General features: G+C 46.2%; 1 protein-coding gene across 1 annotated transcript in view; it reads left to right on the top strand.

The window, feature by feature from the left end:
• Positions 1 to 18,622, top strand: part of REEP1 (receptor accessory protein 1) — a 138,210-nt gene that overhangs the window by 67,447 nt on the left and 52,141 nt on the right. The window contains exons 3-5 of the mRNA XM_027860460.1: positions 4,873 to 4,949; positions 11,663 to 11,783; positions 14,033 to 14,146. Of these exons, the coding sequence (XP_027716261.1) occupies positions 4,873 to 4,949; positions 11,663 to 11,783; positions 14,033 to 14,146 (312 nt within the window). The remainder of the gene's footprint in view (positions 1 to 4,872; positions 4,950 to 11,662; positions 11,784 to 14,032; positions 14,147 to 18,622) is intronic.

Below are 18,622 nucleotides of genomic sequence, written 5' to 3'. Positions count from 1 at the left end.
ACTTTAAATATATAAATAAATACGTAGGATTACAAAGGAAACAAATTGTACTGAAATACAGTTAACAAAATATTTTTAAGAATAAGTTTGAAGGCTTCAGCTTAAGAAGCCCTGGTCTATAGGATAAAGTTCAAGGTCTTTGGCCAGGCGTTGTGGCTCTGTCTTTGTATGATCCTAGGATGGCTGTCACCTGGGTAAATCTGGGCGGGTGCAACAGGGGGACTCCCTACTCCTTATGGAGCTAAGTGGTGCAGTGGATAGAGTGCCAGTCCTGGAGTCAGGACGACCTGAGTTCAAATTTGGCCTCAGACATTTACTATCTGTGTGACCCTGGGGAAGTCACTTCACCCTGTTTGCCTCAGTTTCCTCACCTGCTAAATGAGCTGGAGAAGGAAATGGCAAACCACTCCAGCATCTTTGCCAAGAAAACCCCAAACAGGGTCAGGAAGAGTTGGACAGGACCAAACAATAATCCCTGCTCCTTAGACCTGCGTCCTCATTGGCCGGTCTCTCCCCCTCCCGGCCCCACCCCCTATATCTCTCCCCCAATACCCTAGCCTCATCCATTCCCTGGGCTGATGGCTAACGAACGAGCCGGTCCCTCGCCATCAGCCGCACGCATCGATAATAGGCGTGTGACTCTCGCCCGGAGCCACCGTTCGAGTGAGTCAGTAATTGGGGACACGAAGGCCTATTAAATTATGGCCTCTTCATTCAGGCTGACATCTGGGCCATTTCTAGCTAAGTCACCCTTCGTTAGCGATGCCGTCTGCCGTGTCTGCCGAGATGACGCTGTCCTTGGTGTTTTCAGTGTCCACATCTCCTGACTTTCCCCAAAGGGCCTCATCCTTCCTGGGAAGGAATGGTCTTGGTACTCAGCCTAATGCTGAGTAATTTCCTGGATGCTCATTTATCCTCACAACAGCTACCTACCAAGCTCCCACTCTTCTTCTTACTTTTTTGTTGTTGTTGTTGTTCATTTGTGTCCAACTCCCCACGACCCCATTTGGAGTTTTCTTGGCAGAGATGCTGGAGTGGTTTGCCATTTCTTCCTCCAGCTTATTTTACAGATGAGGAAACTGAGGCTCCTGTTCTATAAGATAAAGTCCAAGGTCCTTGGCCAGGTGTTCTGGCTCTGTCTTTGTGTGGTCCTGGGATGGCTGCCGCCTGGGTAAATCTGGACCAGGGCAACAGGGGGACTCCCTGCTCCTTATGGGCAGCTAAATGGTGCAGTGGATAGAGTGCCGGCCCTGGAGTCAGGAGGACCTGAGGGTGAAGTGACTTGCCCAGAGTCACACAGCTAATAAGTGTCTGGAGTCTGATTTGAACTCAAGTCTTCCTGACTCCACGCCCAGTTTTCTGTCCACTGAGCCACCTAGATGACTCCATTTTATTGGTGAGGAACTAGCCTCAGAGAGGTTAATTAAGTGACCTGCCCATAGTCATACAGCTAGTAAGAGACAGAATTGGAATCCAGGTCTTTGTGACTCCAGATGCAGCAGCTGCTGGTCATGGGAGGCCTTAGGCTTGGTGCTATAGCAGTGAAGAAAAAAATGAGACAGTCTCTTCTTTCAAGGAATTAACAGTCTGTAGGAGGACAAAAACAAGAACACCAATACCTATCATTCAAAGTAGCCCAAAGTGTCTTTGGGCTGAAAAAAAAAAAGTGGTTAAAGTGTCTGTACCTGAAAAAGGTCAGAGGCAGAAGAAATTCTCCACATATATCCAAATAAGAATAACCAGTCTCCTGTGGTAGCAAGGGGCTAGAAACAAGATGAGTGCCTATCATTTGGGGAGCAGTAAAACTAACTGTGGTTTGTCAAGGTAACACAGCCCTTCCTGACTCCTCTCTGATTCCCCCCTTCTATGGGAGGTCTTTCCCGGCCCTTCTCCCAATGGCTAGGCCAGGGCTTTCTCTTCTGACATTATCTGGCTTCTCCTTTGCATGCTTCTTGTATCTGCCTACTTATATACATGTTTTCTCCCCCATTAGAATCACCTGAAGGCAGGGACTGGTTTTGCTTTTTCCTTGTATCTCCAGGGCTTAGCAAAGTGCCTGGTATGTAGTAAGCACTTAATAAATTCATGTTGATTGATTGGAATATTACCATGCTGTGAGATATGATGAATATGAAAAATTCTGAGAAACCTGGAAGAGTTATGTGAACTGAGGCAGAATGAAGTAAGCAAAACTAGAAAAATACCACCCACAAATCCTATGACAATGTGAAAGGGGGAAAAAAGTCAATATGACAAAACTGAATGCTGTGTGATTATAATGACCAAGCTTGGCCCTGGAGGAGAGAGGATTCTTTTCCCTCCTTCCCCAACCCTGTTTAATTCTAGTGCCTTCCTTCTGTTAATTATTTCTGATTTATCCCACGTAGAGCTGCTTTGTATATATTCATTTGCGTGTTGTCTCTCCCATTAGATTGTGAGCTCCTTGAGGGCAGGGACTGTCTTTTGCCTCTTTTTGTATCCTGAACACTTGGCACAGTGCTTGGCACATAGCAGCAACTTAATATCTGTTTATTGAGTGATTAGAGGAGTGAGCATGGAATTTTGCATATACTGTCAGGCACCATTGATGCTTTGTTGGTTTAACTGAACTATTGTTTTAAGTTTTTAAAAAAATTATGTTACAATGGAAGGTTTGCCAATGGGGAGAGTGGGGATGCATTTGGAAATCAGTGTGATAGAAAAGTGAAAGACATCTGTAAAAGCTTCCCCCTCCCCTAAGGGCAGATGGGAAAGGCAAATGCAGCGCCCCAAAAGCTTCTGATAGGTAGCTAGTATCTGTGCGGGACCGTATTTCTTTGCTCACAATCTGGCATTTTCCTTCTGGATTTCCACCAGCCAATTCCACACACATGATAATAATGTGAAAGGGACATTTACTTAGCAGAGAACTCAAGGTATATCCCAAGAATTAAAACAAGGCAGCAACCATACCTGAGGTCCATTTCCTCAAATTATTCTTCCCACCACATGGAGAGCCATTGGAATTCGAAAGAGAAACAAGGTCCTTCTAGTTTATCAGGGAAGGCTTCATGAAGAAATTAACTTTGAAGTAGGGTGTTAAAGGATGGGTTTTAATTAGTGGCAATGTAAATTGGGGCATACCTGGTAAGAGGGATGGCATGATCAGAGGCAAGGAAATGAGTCATGAAGAAGGGAGTAGCAAATAGTATGGCTTCATGAAACACAGAATTTCTATATTAATGTCTGATTTACAGCTGGACCTTAGAGGTCCTAAACCCCTGACTTTACAGATGAGGAAATTGAGGCCCAGAAAAGCTAAGTGACTTTCACACAACCTGTAAGTATCTGAGACAGGATTTGAATCCATATTTTTCTGACTCCAAGCCCAGAGCTTTATCCACTATAACATAATGCTTCTGAAGGGAATAGTAATAATGATGATAATAGTAGCATTCATTTAGCGCTTTAAGATTTACAAATATATTCTCATTTGATGCACACAACAGCTCTGCAAGGTAGGTGCTCTTATTGTCCCATTTTATAGATGAGGAAACTGAGGTAGATGGAAGGTAAGTGACTTGTCCAGGGTCATACAGCTAGTAAGTGTTTGATGCTGAATTTGAATTATACCACCTCACTACAGGGGATAAAACTAGAAAAATAGACCGGGGCTGCATTGTGGAAGGCATCAAATGCCCAACTAAGGCATTTAAATTTTATCCTAAAGACTACTTAACGCCATTGAAGATTTCTAAATAGAGAAGTGATGCAATTACAATACTCAGTAACATTTATATAGCACTTTAAGGTTTGCAAACACATTAATTCATTTGTTCCTCACAACAACCCTGTGAGGCAGGAATAATTATTATCCTCATTTTACAGATGAGGAAACTGAAGCCTAGAGAAGTTAAGTGACTTGCTTAGGGTCACAGAGCTGGTAAGTCATAAGTTTAGTAAGTGGCAGCTGCAAGATTTGAACTCAGGTCCTTCTGGCTCCAAGTTCAATACCCTCTCCTACACCATGTTGCTTCTCATAGTCATGAGAGCTTAAAACAGTTGGTCCATTCAGTAACTCTTTTGAGTGACATGTTATTAGGTAGTATCCTCTTTTTGCAGATGAGGAAACAGGTTCTGAAAGGTTAAATTATGTGACTGTGATTCTATAGAAAGCATCAGAAGTGATATGGAGACTCAGGTCTTCTTCCAGATACCATCTTCTACAATCAATAGCCACGTGTAAGATGTATCTGGACAGTGGGGTGAGACAGGAGGAAGGAAGACCAGTAAAGAGTCTATTGCAATATTTCAGGACCCTTCCCCTCTAAGGCAGTGAAAATCTTGGAATTCCTTTGCAGAAGGTTGCTCTAAGGTAAAGGGCCTGATTTATGAGCATGAATAAAAGGGATTGGGTGTGAGAGATTGGGAAGCAAGGTCCAGCATCTGAGAGAAGGGAAGTAACCCAGATTCATCCACAAGGGTCCCTGCAGTGAGGTCAATGTACCGGTCAGCAGCTCGACCTGGTTACTTTGACCGTAGCTCAGTTCCAGGGCTCTGGGCCTAGGGTTCCTCTAGGGAGTCTGCAGGGGCTTTAGGAAAGTGGTCAAGCCCAGGCCTGAAGGCCTAGATCTTTGATTCTCCCTGGCCTCCACCCGAGGGCTGGACTTGAGGTTTCCGAGCGGACTATGCAGACACACTGGCTTTTTTTCCAGGCTGTGAAAACCAGGACAGAACAAGATGGGCCTTTGGAGAGGAGTCTGAGGGATGGGGAGGGATTGCCCACCTTAACCTGGAAGACTGTTTGAGCTGGTGGCTGGCCTGATGCCGTGGGAGGTCAGATAAGCCCTTCCGCCCTCTTCTCATCAGGCTGGTTGTTTTCTCTCCCGACAGGTAAAATGGATGATGTACTGGATTATATTTGCACTTTTTACAACAGCAGAGACATTCACGGATATCTTTCTTTGCTGGTGAGTGATGACGGGAGTGAGGGAATGGGTGGTGACTAGGAATATTTTTTTTGGTAATGCCAGAAGCAAATACTTATCATGCTGGTGGGGAGTTTGGGAGAGGGGAAAGGAGGACATTGGACCAAACATAGGATTATGGGCTGGGAAACGTAAAGGACCTCAGAGTCCATCTGGCCTAATCCCATCATTTTACAGGGGGAGAAACTGAGGCACCAGTTTGACCTTGTGACTCAAGGTCATATAGGTAGTACATGTTTGAGGTGGACTTTGAACCCAGACCTTCTTGGGTCCGTGTCCAATGCCCTCAACCATGCATTACAATACATCATCTCTTACTCGGCATCATCTGTGTGAAGTCCTTCCCGGGTGCTCTGGGCTGAGAAACAGCAAAATTCAAATTTGTGATTCTGGCTTCACACAATTGCAGTTGTTTCCAAGATGGTCTATTTCTACCAAGGTTCTTCATTTCCTTATGATGCAGTCCTACTTGGGAACATAGAGATGTCAGCCCTTCTCTCCTCTGTGTCAGAGAGGAGGAGGTCTACCAGGACAGAATGCTGCATACATTTTCAGATGCGCTCAGAGTATCGAATGTCTTCGCTACTTTTTGTTGTAAGGAACAATTTAATCCTGAGTTGGGGAGGAGGGTTTTTCTCTCCAGAAATTACAAGTTATAAAGACAAAATGCATCAATAAAACTTAGTAAAAGGGAGAAAGGAAAATCAAAGTTCATGTCAAAGCAGTCAGAGAATCAAAGAACAGGGGAAATGTTCTTTGAACTGCTAGGCACTATCTTATTTCACCTCTGTGCCTCACTTTCTTCATCTGTAAAACGAGGCGACTAGAGTAGGTGAACTCTAAGGTCCTTCCAGTTCTAAACCTATGGTTCGGTGTATTCAAAGATGACAAATCCGGTGTCGTCTCTATTTTAAACACAAGAAAACTAAGCTAAGTTTCCTATCTCTTCTCTTCATTAGAATTATAGGTTAAGAGTTTGAATACCCCCTGCCCATTTTACAGATGAGGAAATTGAGGCCCATAGAGGGAAAGTGACTTGCTTAAGGTCACTCAGGTAGTAAATGGTGGGTCTAAGATTCAAGCCAGGTCCTCTGGTTCCAAATATAGTGCTCTCTCTTCATTGTTTACTGAAAGGGTCAAGGATGAAAAGGCTGCAGACCCTTTCTCCCTTATCCTGAGCATTCCCTGTAGTCAGCCTGGTGGCTTGTGCCTAGTCTGATGTCTGAATTGTTCCCCAGTGTCTTATCAGCAAAGCACCAACTCTCAGGATGGCTGGGAGTAAGCCAGGGTCAGCCTGGGAACTTCTGGGTTTGTGGACCACAGTGGTGCATTCTGGTCCAGCTGCCATGTCTCACTCTCCACTCAGTGCTGGGGAAAATACGCCAAGCCAAGCAGGAATCTCAACCTGGCTACTTTAGTTACAAGTCTGTTCCAGGGCTCTGAGCCTAGGGTTCCCCCAGAGGGTCTGCAGGGGCTCGAGGAAGGCTGGTGGAGCCCAGATCTGAGGCCTTGGATCCTTTCCCCACCTCCACCCAAGGGCTGGATTGAGCTTCCGAGTGGGCTGGGGAAACACTGGCATTTTCCTAAGCTCTGAAAACCAGGACAGAATCAGATCTGCCTGAAGTCTTCACCACACTTGAGGTGGGAGAGGATGGAACAGGAGAAATGTCCTTTTTTTAAATTAAATTTCTTTTTCAGTGAACAAAAGCTGACTTTCTAGTCCTCCCAGCTCCCCTTATCTCCCATTGCAGAAAAAAAACCAAAACCTTTGTAACAAATATACAATAAAACAATAAATAAACAAGAAAAATAAACAAAATAAATAATTTTTTAAAAAGCCTTTTAACTAACATACACTCAGAGAAAACAGATCCCTTCACTGACCATGACCAAAAAGCCTGTGTCTCAGTGTGCCCCCAAGACCATCTCCTGTCAGTCAGGAGGTGGGAGCTGGCTCCCTCTCCCGTCTTTGGCAATCAGGACTGGTCACTGTACTGATCAGCGTTCTTAAGGCTTTCAAAGTTGTTTGTCTTTACCCTGTTGTTGTTATGATAGACATTGTTCTCTTGGTTCTGCTTACTTCTCTCTGCTTTGTGTCATTTCTTATAGCACAGTAATATGTCTTCATATTCCTACACCATAATGTTCAGCCATTCCCCGTTGCCGGGCACTCCCTTAGTTTCCTGTTTTTTGCTACTGCAGAAAGAGCTGCTAGAAATATTTTTGTACATATAGACCCATTTCCTCTTTCTTTGATGTCTTTGGGACATCTGCCTATCAGGGTATCACTAGGCCAGACTATATGCATAGTTTAGTAACTGTTGAGGGAGAGGCAGCAGGCAATAGAGGGCTGAGTCTGGAGTTCGGAAAACTCAAGTTTAAATCAAACGCAAGCTGAGTGTTCCTGGGCAAGTCACTTGATCTCTGTCTATCTCAGTTTCCTCAATTCTGAAATGGGGATCATAATAGCAACCTACCTTCCAAGGTTGTCATGAGGATCAAATGAGATAATATTTGGCAGGCACTTAGCACAGTGCCTGGCACATAGGTGCTTAATAAATGCTTATTTCTATCATTCCTTCCTTCGTAATTCCAAATAGCTTTCCAGAAATGGATGAACCAATTTCCAGCTCCACCAACAGGGTATGAAGGTGCTTATTTTTCCTCAGCCTCTCCAGCATTTGTTCTAGATGTCCTTTGGGGAACTGACATTTGTTGCCTCTTAGTGGTGCTAGAAATGTCTCATCATTAAAAATAAAGCTTCCTCATTCCCGCAGAGTGAGTGTGCGGAGCACTGGAGTTGGGGGACCTGGTCAGAATGTAAGGAGGTAGTGGAATCTCAGAGTATTTTTGAAAACCAGTCGAACATTTGGAGCAATGATTCATAGTCTTTCTGGAGAGAGCACCAGGTTTAAAGTTAGCAGGCCAGGGTTCAAATCCTATCTCTCTCACTTACAGGGGATCACTTAATTTCCCTGGGCCTCGGTTTTCTTGTCTATAAAATGGGGGGATGGAGGTGGTAGAATTAGCTGACCTCCAAGGATTGTTCTAGCTCTGACCTTGCTAGGAAAAGGGAGTGGGGAACTGCTCTGTTGTTCATTTGGCTATCCGTAAGAGGGTGTCTGGGAGTTAACAGGGCCAGGAAAGTCCATCCTTGGCCATCTGGTTTCTTGGAGGTGGGAGGCCTGGGGAGAAGCCTTTGGCAGCATACGCTCAGGCCAAAGGGCTGAGGGATGTACTGGCCTTGGAATGCTCAGATTCTTTGTCACCTCGTCCCTGGAAACTACCCTTTGCGGCTGTGACTGTTCGGGTCAGCTGGTGTCTGCCCACACTTCTCTCCCGTGGCCTGGACTTTGCAGAAAGAATAGGCAGATGTCTGGAACAACTGGCCTGGGAGTGCCTGGAGGCCTACAAGGAGGCAAACTGGTTTCTGCAGAGCTCACATCTCCCGACCTCAACATCTCTTTTGTGGCAGGGTAGATGAGGAGGCTGTGGGGAGGAGGGCTTTGTTTCCAAGCCAGAATTTCATCCTTGGCAGGGCATCCTTGGTGACCTTGAAGAGAGAGAAAAGAAGGGTGTGTGTGTGTGTGTGTGTGTGTGTGTGTGTGCAATGTGAGCATATATGTGGTGTGTGTAATGTATCAGTGTGTGTTGTGTGTGTAGGGTGTATAAGTATATATTTGTTGTGTGTTTGTGAGTATGTGAGTGTGTAGTATGTGTGTGTTATATGTAAATATGTGTATGTTGTGCGTATGTGGGTGTGTAAGGATGTATGTGTTGTATGTGAGTGTGTATATGAGCGTGTATGAGTGTAAGTGTTGTGTGTGTTTGAGTGTGTGTGTATGTCTATGTCTTGTATATTTGTGAGTGTATGTATGTGTGTTGTGTGTGTAGTGTCTGAATGGTAGTGTATATGAGTATGTATATGTTGTGAGTGTGTGTACTTGAGTGTGTTGTGTTGTGCGTGTGAGTTTGTATGTGTGTGGATATGTGGTTTCTGGTTACAGGCCACAACAAATAGTGTTGAGAGTTGTCAGTTCTAACACAAGTAAGTGAAGATGGGTCCCATTCACACAATCATGGCTTTGGCGCTGGGAAGGACCTTGGAAGCTGCCTAGACTAACTCCATTTCATAGATGAGGAAATCGAGGCTCAGAGAGGCTAACACGGGTAGTGAGTGGTAGAGCCTGGAATTGGAACCCGTCTTTCCATTATTCCATGCTGCCTCAATTTAATTAAGTGCTCTCTACGTACAAGGCATTAGGAATATGAAAGCAAAGTTCAATCACTTGACAAGCATTTATTAAGCACCTACTGAATTACACTTACTAGCAGTGTGACCCTAGGCAAGTCACTTTACCCTGTTTGCCTCAGTTTCCTCATCTATAAATGAGCTGGAGAAGGAAATGGCAAACCTCTCCAGTATCTTTGCCAAGAAAACCCTCCAAAAGGGGTCAAGAGGAGTCAGGTGTGACTGAAATGACTGAATGACAACAACCGTATGACTCACACTTGCCTAGTGCTCTCCGGGTTAGAGAGCACTTTACCGGTGTTACCCCGAACCATGTGTGAGGGACAGGATTCCACACCCCGAACGAACCAGTCCGAGCTCTTGAGGAGTTGCCATACTATGGGGGAGAATGTGTGCGTGTACCAGTGTACACAACATAAATCTAGACAGAATAAGCACAAAATCAATACGAGGAAGCAGAACTCCAAGCAGGTGGAGAGAGGGGCGCTGGTGCTGGGGGATCCCCAAAGTCTGGGAAGAAGGGGGTGCTTGAGCTGAGTTGTGAGGGAAATGGGGGATTCTGTGAGACCGAGGTGAGGAGGCAATATGTTCCAGGCATGAGGGATGGATGGCCATTGCAAAGGCCTAGAGGTGGGAACTCAGTGCAGTGTGGGAAGAAAAGAGGAGGCCAGTCTGGCAGGCTGTAGAGTAGAGGAAGGAAGGAAACAAGCATTTATTAAGCACCTTCTAGGTGCCAGGCACTGGGCTATGTGCTTTACAAATATTTTCTCATTTGATCTCACAACAGCCTTGGAAATAGGAGCCATGATTGTCCCCATTTTAGAATTGGGAAGCTAGATGGTGCAGGGATTATCACATCAGGCCTGGAAGCAGGAAGATCTGAGTTCAAATCGGGCTTCAGACACTTGCTAGCTGCGTGACCTTGGGCCAGTCATCTAACCCGTTTGCCTCAGTTCTTCGTCTGTAAAATAGGGACATGCTGGAGAAGGAAGGGTTAAATCATTCAAGTAGCTTTGCCAAGAAAACCATGGACCAAGTCCATGCAGTCACACAGAGTCAGACACGACCAAATGACAACAATTTTAGAACTGAGGAAACTGAGGCGGACAAAAGTGAAGTGACTTGCCCAGGGTCACACAGCTAGTAAGTGCTGGAGACCAGATTTAAACTCTGGTTATCCTGATTATGGGCCCAGAGCTCTCTCCACTGTACCACCAGGCTGCAGGAAGGGGGATGATGTATAATGAGACTGGAAAGTAAACTAGAATCGGGTTGTAAAGACCTTTAAAAGATGAACAGAAGAGTTATCCTGGGAGCAATAGGGAGCCATTGATGTTTATTCAGTAGGAGAGGGTGGGTGATGCAGGAGTAAGGAGACCCCAGAGTATCTAACTGGTCTTGGGGTGTATTGAGTTTGCCAGCAAGGAAGCCCTACCCACACGGTGGAGACTCTGAAAAGGCACAAAAGGACAAAGCTTCTGTGTGCTCAGATCACAAAGAAGGGGGAGAGGAGATTGGGGATGTGACAAGAGCTGGCTGAGTGGATGAGATGCCGAGCACCCTTGAACCATCCCTGAACAGACTCTACAGAGACCCCCACAGGATATTCTTGAGGGGGGGGTCTCTGGAGGGGGAAGTGAGGTCAGAAGGTCCTTCAGTTGGCCAGCCAATGCTCAACACAAGATGGAGGCAGTCCTGCTCAGCTCACAAGATGGGGGGAGCTGGGCTCAGTTTGTGGTCCATAAGGGTCATGGTCAGATCCATACTTTGGCAGAGGAGGAGGATGGATCAGAATGGGGAGAAGCCCAGCTTCCAGGATAAACTCCCATTCCATTGGGATGATGCAACAGAAACTCCAGGTCATTAAAGGAGGATGAAAGCATGAACACTCAGGGGGTGGGGGTCAGGGAAGCTTCCTGGAGGAGGTGGCCAGACCTTGAAGGAAGATCAGCATTCAGAGGAAGGAGGACTTGAAGATGTATTGGATGAAGACCAGTCTTGATGAGGGAACAGGAGAAAGACTTGAGTGAATTCGGGAAGGCAGGGGATGGAACATTGTGTCCCAGAAATAGCTACTAGCCCAGTTTTAATGGGCATAGAGAAGCTGATGGGGAAGTCGTGGGAAATGAGGCCGAGAAGGTAGTTTGGAGCCAGGTTTTCATCTGGGAAACCCGAGCTACCAGGGAGGCAATGGGGGAATAACCATGCAGGAAGGTGTCTTGGGTTTTGGTTGCAAAGCATTTCCGAGGAATCTGAAGGGAAAAGAGAAGTCTGGGGTGCCAGGAGAGGGAGAGAGGCAGTCTGGAGAGTTTCCTTGTGTCTGCATGGGGCACGGCCGAGGAATCTATGCCTGGGAGCACCCCCTGCCCTGGGAGAGGGGCAGGATGGCAGAGGCTGGAGGCGGGCCCCTTAACAGAATGTCTGTTTTCTTAACCATCTCCAGGTTCCCCTTCTATTATGAACTAAAAATAGCCTTCGTGGCCTGGTTGCTGTCTCCTTACACAAAGGGCTCCAGCCTCCTCTACAGGAAGTTTGTGCATCCTACGCTGTCATCAAAAGAAAAGGTAATTGTGCTCCTCCGCCCTTCCTACCCCTTGGTTTTCCTTCTTGTAGGAGTCACAGGGTGAGGCAGTGGGGAGGGGGCGGAGAGGAGAACTAGATGCACTGGAGAAATGCTTCTATCGTAGCGGAAGGGTCCTGTGGGAGCTTCTCTGACCGCCAGCCCACCCCCTCAAGGCGGCTGCCCCTCCTTTTGCTCTGCCCAGCCTCCCTCTCTCCTCCCCAGTTTGGGGGTTCTTCCGACTTCTTTTGAACTAACAGCCTTGGACATCATAGACTTTGAGCTATAAAGGACCTTGGTGGTCCTCTACTCCATGTCCTCCCGTTTAGAGATGAAGTCACAAGCTCAAGGAGGTCAACAGACGTGCCCATGGTTACTTAAGTAGAAAACATCAGAGGTGAGATTTGAACTCAGGTCCTCTGACTGTGGGGCCGTTAGTTGGCGCCATAGTACATACAGCGCTGGCTTGTAAGGAAGATGCCTCTTCATGAGTTCCAATCTGGCCTCAAACACTTACTAGCTGTGTGATCCTGGGCAAGTCACTTCACCTCTCTTAGCCTCAGTTTCCTCACCTAAAAAATGAGGATAACAATAGCATCTCCCTCCCAGAGTTGTTGTGAGGATCAAATGAGATATTTGTGAAGAGGTTTGCAAACCTAAAGCACTATATAAATGCTAGTTACTAGCAGGAGGTAGAAGAAGATTCTTTAACTCTTAAATGAACAAAAGCATGCCTGTTACCTTTGTAGGTTGCCAGTGTCTAGAACAAAGATTCTTTATCTTCCTGTGTCATGGAACCCTTTGGCAATCTGGTGAAGCCTGGGGACCCTTTCTCAGAATCTTTTTTTTTTTTTTTTAGAAAAAAACAAACATAATTTATTTGTATAAAATTAGCAAAAACCAGCTGGGCTGCATATTACTTATTTTCCTGAATGGACATCTGGGCAACAGCTTTCTGTGCTTCATCTGCAGAGTCAGGGGAGGCTGGTGGATACCATCTCTCAGAATCATTTTTAAAGAAATCATAATTGAAGGAGATGCTCCATTTCAGTTATGGGCTAATGAAAATGAAGATGCCATTTCTTTTCCTGTCCAAGTTCTTGGACCCCCTGAGATCTGTCTGTGGTCAGGGTCTAGGGATTACAGATTAAGAACTGTTCTAAAACGGAAACTCCTTGAGGACAGGCATCCTTGTATCCCCAATACCTCGCTCAGTGAAGAAACGCTGATGGGATGAGGAAACTGCTATGGTTCTCTCTGAGCCTGGGGACCTAGAGATGATGGGGGGATGGACTTTAGGAGTCGAAGACCAACTCTTATTCTGGGTGGGTGGTAAACCCTTCTCCTCTTCCTGAGACTTCCTCTCCCAGAAACACTCAGAGTATCGCAGGAGCTGGAAGGGGACCTTAGAGATTACGTGGACCCTGCCCTGTCCTGTGATGGTAGAGGAGCCTGGAGCCCGTAAAAGGGGCACCACCTACCCAAGATCCCCCAGGGAGGGAGCAGCCGAGCTAGGATACAAACTCCGGGCCCGTGGTCCTTCCCCCATATTCTGCTTCCTCTTGGAGGGGGCTGAGGCGAATCCAGCATCCTCTGTGCCTGGAGTCCCAAGTAGGGAGTCAGGACTAGTGTCGGTGTTCTCGTCCAGAGCTAAGTTGTCAGATTAAGGGCAGCAAATGGAGCTCAGAGTATCCCTGGTCACACCCAGGGGTACTAGTTAGCTAGGATTTATATATGGCCTTAAGTTCTGCAAAGTGCATTACAAATACTCTCTGATTTGATCCTCACAACAATCCTGGGAGCTGGGTGCAGCTACTCTACCCATTTCATAGGAAATAAACATTTATATAGTGCCTACTGGGTGCCAGGCACTGTGCTAAGTGCTTTATAGGTATTATCTCATTTGATATTTGAAAATAAAATAAAGGAATTGAACTAGATCGTCCTAAATCCTATGTCCTATCCACTGCACAGAACAAGACAAGCATTTCCGTAACACAGTACGATAAAAAAAAGATGAATGATTGCACGTCAAACTGCAAATCTATTTTACAGAGCAGGAAACTGAGGTCCAGCAAAGCTAGGTGACAGGTAGTGAGCAGTAGAGCCAGATCATCTGGCTTCAGATCCAGCGTAATTTCCCCTACCCCAGCCAGGACTCCCCTCCAAGCTGCAGGGCACAGCCCTGGAAGAGGGGGTAAGGGGGAGGGGAAAGGATGTAAGACCCAGCTCAATGTGCTTTTTGTTTGACAGGAAATTGATGACTGCCTGGTCCAAGCCAAAGACCGGAGCTACGATGCCCTTGTGCACTTTGGGAAGCGGGGGCTGAACGTTGCGGCCACAGCAGCAGTGATGGCTGCTTCCAAGGTAACCCCAGAGCTGAGCTGGGCAGAGCTGCCCTGCCCTGCCCCACTCTTCCGGGCTTCCTGAGCCTCTCACATCCACCCATTGGCTCAACGTTCTTTGGCTGCCACAGCCACAGGGAGCCTGGCACATCCCCAGCTCCTTGAGGAATGCACCTGGGGGAGAGAAACTGTGAAGCTAGGGGTCCAGGAGAGTGGGGGAAGAGAGGGAGGGAGCTTGCCTTTCTTTTCCAAGCTGGGCTCTCTTCTCAGGCAGATTTCACAAAAAAAGCAGGCCAGAATGGACACTGTGAGAGGGTATGACTATATGAGCTCCAGGACCAAGCCACTGAGCCGCTAAGAAGGATGTGTGAAAAACCAAAATAAATCAGTCCTGGGCCTGGGCGCTTGGAGGAGGATTGTGTCACTGGAGGGGGGAAAGAAGGCATTTAATATCTCCTCTCCAAAGCCAGGTCCCCTCGGACCTTGCAGCATAACACTGAGTATTCAATAATAGTCATTGTATTCTATAACAGCTAGAGTTTGGGCCTTGGAGGCTGGAAAACCTGGCTTCTCATCCCACCTTGACTCCTTCCTAGCTGTGTGACCCGAGACACTAAGCTTCAGTTTTCTCATCTATAAAGTGGAGATGATAGTAACACCTCCCTCACTGAGTTGTGAGGGACAAATGAGATGATGGACATATACGGCACCTGGTAAAGCTTGACAGTCTGAGAAGGGGGAGGCATCTGCAGAGAACCAATTGTGGACTGGGCATCAGGAGGGTAGGCTTCTACTGAGCCCCACTCGCTGCTCCTTCCTAGTGGATGTGACTGTGCACATGTCATTTCATCTCTCTCTAACTTTTGGGTTCCTCATCTGGAAGGTGATGACTTCTAATGTTCTTTCAATTCAATAAAATCCAACAAGCACTTATTAAGTGCCTACTGTATGCCAGGCACTATGCTAGGCACTGGGAATACAACGACAAAAAGAAATAGTCCCTGCTCTCAAGGAGCTTACCCTGTATTAGGGGAGGTCATCAAGTCTACCCCATCTCCATTTTATGGATGTGAAAGCTGAAGCAGAGAGATGTTCATTGCCCAGGGTCATACAGCTAGTAAGGGTCTGAGGCAGGATTTGAATGCAGATCTTCCTGGCTCTGAGTCCAGCACTCTATCCACTGTTCCAGGGTGCCTCCCTGACTCTTGCTTCCCTCACTCTCTTGGTGATTATGTTGCTTTTTTTCCCACCATTTATACAGCAAATTAAAATACTTTTTCAATCATAAGGTCACAGATTTAGAGCTGGAATGAACCTTAAAGGTCATCTAGTCCAGTCATCTCATCTTATAAATCAGGAAACCGAGGCCCAGAAAAAGTTAATAACTTGCCTGAGGTCACATGGGTAATGAGTGTCTAGGCTGGGATACAAAGCCAGGTCCTTTGACTCCAAATCCAGCAGTCTTTCCACGGGGGATTATCTAGGCATCATTCCTACCCCACTCCCTATGCTTGTATGAAGGTTTGGGAATTTTTCCAGCCTGGCTAATGTCAATCATTAAGATTTTAGGTGCTGGTTTGGGGGAATTTTCAGCCAAAAATGAGTACCTAGTAGAATGTAAACATCTCAGAAGCAGAATTTCATCTTTGTACCCCCACTGACTAGAATAGAGTAACCAGCATATAAAGGGCTTTGTTGGCATTCTTTTTTTGGGGGGCGGTAGACAATGGGGTTAAGTGACTTGCTCAGGGTCACACAGTTAGTAAATGTTATGTGTCTGAGGCTGGATTTGAACTCAGGTCCTCCTGAATCCAGGGTTGGTGTTCTATCTACTGTGCCACCTAGCTGCCCCCTTTGTTGGCATTTTTACTGAATTGAATTGAGTTTGATTGAGTTGAACTTAACTGAACTTAGTTGAGTTGAGTTGAATGGAATTGAATTAAGTTGAATTGAGTTGAGCTGAATTCAGTTGAATTGAGCTGAATTCAGTCGAGTTGAGTTGAGTTGAATTGAATTGAGCTGAGAGTTGAGTTAAACTGAATTAAATTGAAATGAGTTGAGTTGAGTTGAGTGAATTCAATCTAATTAAATTGAGTTGTCAGCTTGGAATGTACAAAGGGGAATGTTCAAGGAAGGGAAGGCATGGTGATATTAAGAAGGTAGAGCTCAGGGGCAGCCAGGTGGCATAGATAGGTGGCACACTTAATAGCTGTGTGACCCTGGGCAAGCCACTTAACCCCAATTGCCTCACCAGAAAGAAAGAAAGAAAGGTAGAACTTTAGAACTTTGAAACTGCTTAGAGAAGATTGGATTTCTACCTCGGAGCCTGGACTTACTGTAGACAGGAGGCTGAAGATATTTTGAGAGCCAGCTCAGCTCAGGAGGCCTGAGTGAGGTCTGGATAGTCAGTGAGCAAGAAGGAGAAGCTTGTTCAGGGGATTTCTGAGAGAAGGGGAGGCTGCGTGAGGTAGATATGGTAGAATAACCCCCAGCTCTGTAGTCAGGGGACCTGGGTTCCGATTCTTCCTCTGATGCTTATGGCCTGTGCCATGTTGGACAAGTCAGTTCTCCTCTTCTGTAAAAACCAGAGATTGACTAATGGTCTCCGAGGTCCCTGCCAGCCCTGGATTGATTTATGACTCTCTGATCAGAATCCAGGTTCCGATATTGGATGGGGAGCTGGACGGAGAGCCACAGCACCTTCAATGCCAGACACAGAAAAGACCTGACTTCTTTAGGAACTCAGTTAAGGGAGCTGAGAGGTTGGGAGAGCTTCCCCTGGTGCCTGAAATGAGACAAACTATCCCAAAAGGGAGATGGGAAGATTCGAACCCAGATCCTCTCATTCCACAGCATTCTTTCCACAGTACTCAGTTGCCTCAACTGTCATCTAATAATCCTGAGCTTCAAAGTAGCTGATCACATGGGTTGGGATAGGGAAGAGGAATTCCTTAGGAAGAACAAATAAGAAAATGGTATGGATTCTGGAGTCTTTAGAGAAGAAGCCCTTGCAGATGGTGGTAGTACAAGTTGTTAAGAACAGCAACAATTGGAGCCCATTTAGGAAGTCTTCTGTTTGGGGACTACCCTGGGCCCCAGGTTTGTCACACTCTACCAGAGGTGAAGGGCAGCTAGGTGGTGCAGTGGATAGAGCACCTGGCTAGCACCAGGAAGACTAAATTTACTGAGTTCAAATCCAGCCTTAGACCCTTCCTAGATGTGTGACCCTGGGCAAATCATTTCATTCTGTTTGCCTCAGTTTCCTAATCTGTAAAATGAACTGGAGAAGGGAATGGCAAACCACTCCAGTATCTGTGCCAAGGGAACTCCAAATGGGGCCATGAAGAGTCAGACACAATTGGAAAACAACTGAACAACAATCTAAGGTAAAACAAATGAAGATTAGAATTTGTAAATTTCACATCCATGAGCCCAACCTTCCCATACACATATCCAGAAAATCAGTGCCATCCCCAATCTTCCCTTTCCTCTTTCTCTGCCCACCTCATGACTAATAAAAAATTGCTACTCTCTTCTAATTTTTACATGAAATTTTTTTTTCCATTTTCATCTTTTCATCCTTATTTTTGTAAGAGTAGCAGTGTGGTGCAGAGGCTAGAGAGCTGTATTTTGGGTCCAGAAGAGCTGGTCTCAAGCCCTGCCTCTGACTTAGAGTAGCCATATAACCCTACATAAGTCATAGAATCTCTCAATGTCTCAGGCATCTAGTTCTCTAATCATTACCTTACAGATGAGTCACTAACCCATGTCTGTGGAGGGGTTTCCCTCACCAGGGAAATCACAGATCTGGACCCTGCCAAAATTTAGTTACATATTTATCCAAAGATTGCTGAGTTCCCTGGGCTACTTCTTTCTTATCTGGGTTTGCTTACGCTTATTCTGAAAGTAACTTTTGCAGGGGTCATCTTTTTCCAGGTCTGCTTTAAACTTGAGCCCCAGGACGGTCTTGGTAGAACGTTGGCCAACACCAACGCCTAATGAGCTGCCACCAGCAGTCCCTCAGAGAGACTCCAGGGGACAGCTCTCTCATCCCCCGGGAGACAGTCGTTTAGCCGGAGGAGCCCTCCAGCCCTCGCCTGTTCTGGGGCCTAGGCTTCTCCCCAATCCGAGCCACAGTCCAAAAGGAATGTCACATTCTAAGAAAAAACTCCATCATGCAAACAAAACATGGCGGAAGCTTCCCAAGACGCAGATACACAGAGTCCTGACGTAGCTTGATGCTAGTTCTTTTTCAAGTCAAACAAATGTAGTGGCAGAGGCTTCTTGCTGGATTCAGGCAGAGATTACAAAATCTTCTGCACTGTGTGTCTCCTCAAATAGGTCTTTGAAGGGAGAAAAACACATCTTCGCTTCTAAAAACAATCCCCTCCTTTTTTTGTAAAGCAACTAAATATGGGACTGGGGGGAAAAGCACGCATGCAAACATACACACACACACACACACACACACACACACACACACACACACACACACACA

Source organism: Vombatus ursinus, unplaced genomic scaffold (genome assembly GCF_900497805.2).
Source record: "Vombatus ursinus unplaced genomic scaffold, bare-nosed wombat genome assembly UNPS02014181.1, whole genome shotgun sequence".
NCBI lineage: Eukaryota > Metazoa > Chordata > Mammalia > Diprotodontia > Vombatidae > Vombatus > Vombatus ursinus.
This window is presented reverse-complemented; position numbering and strand designations above follow the sequence as displayed.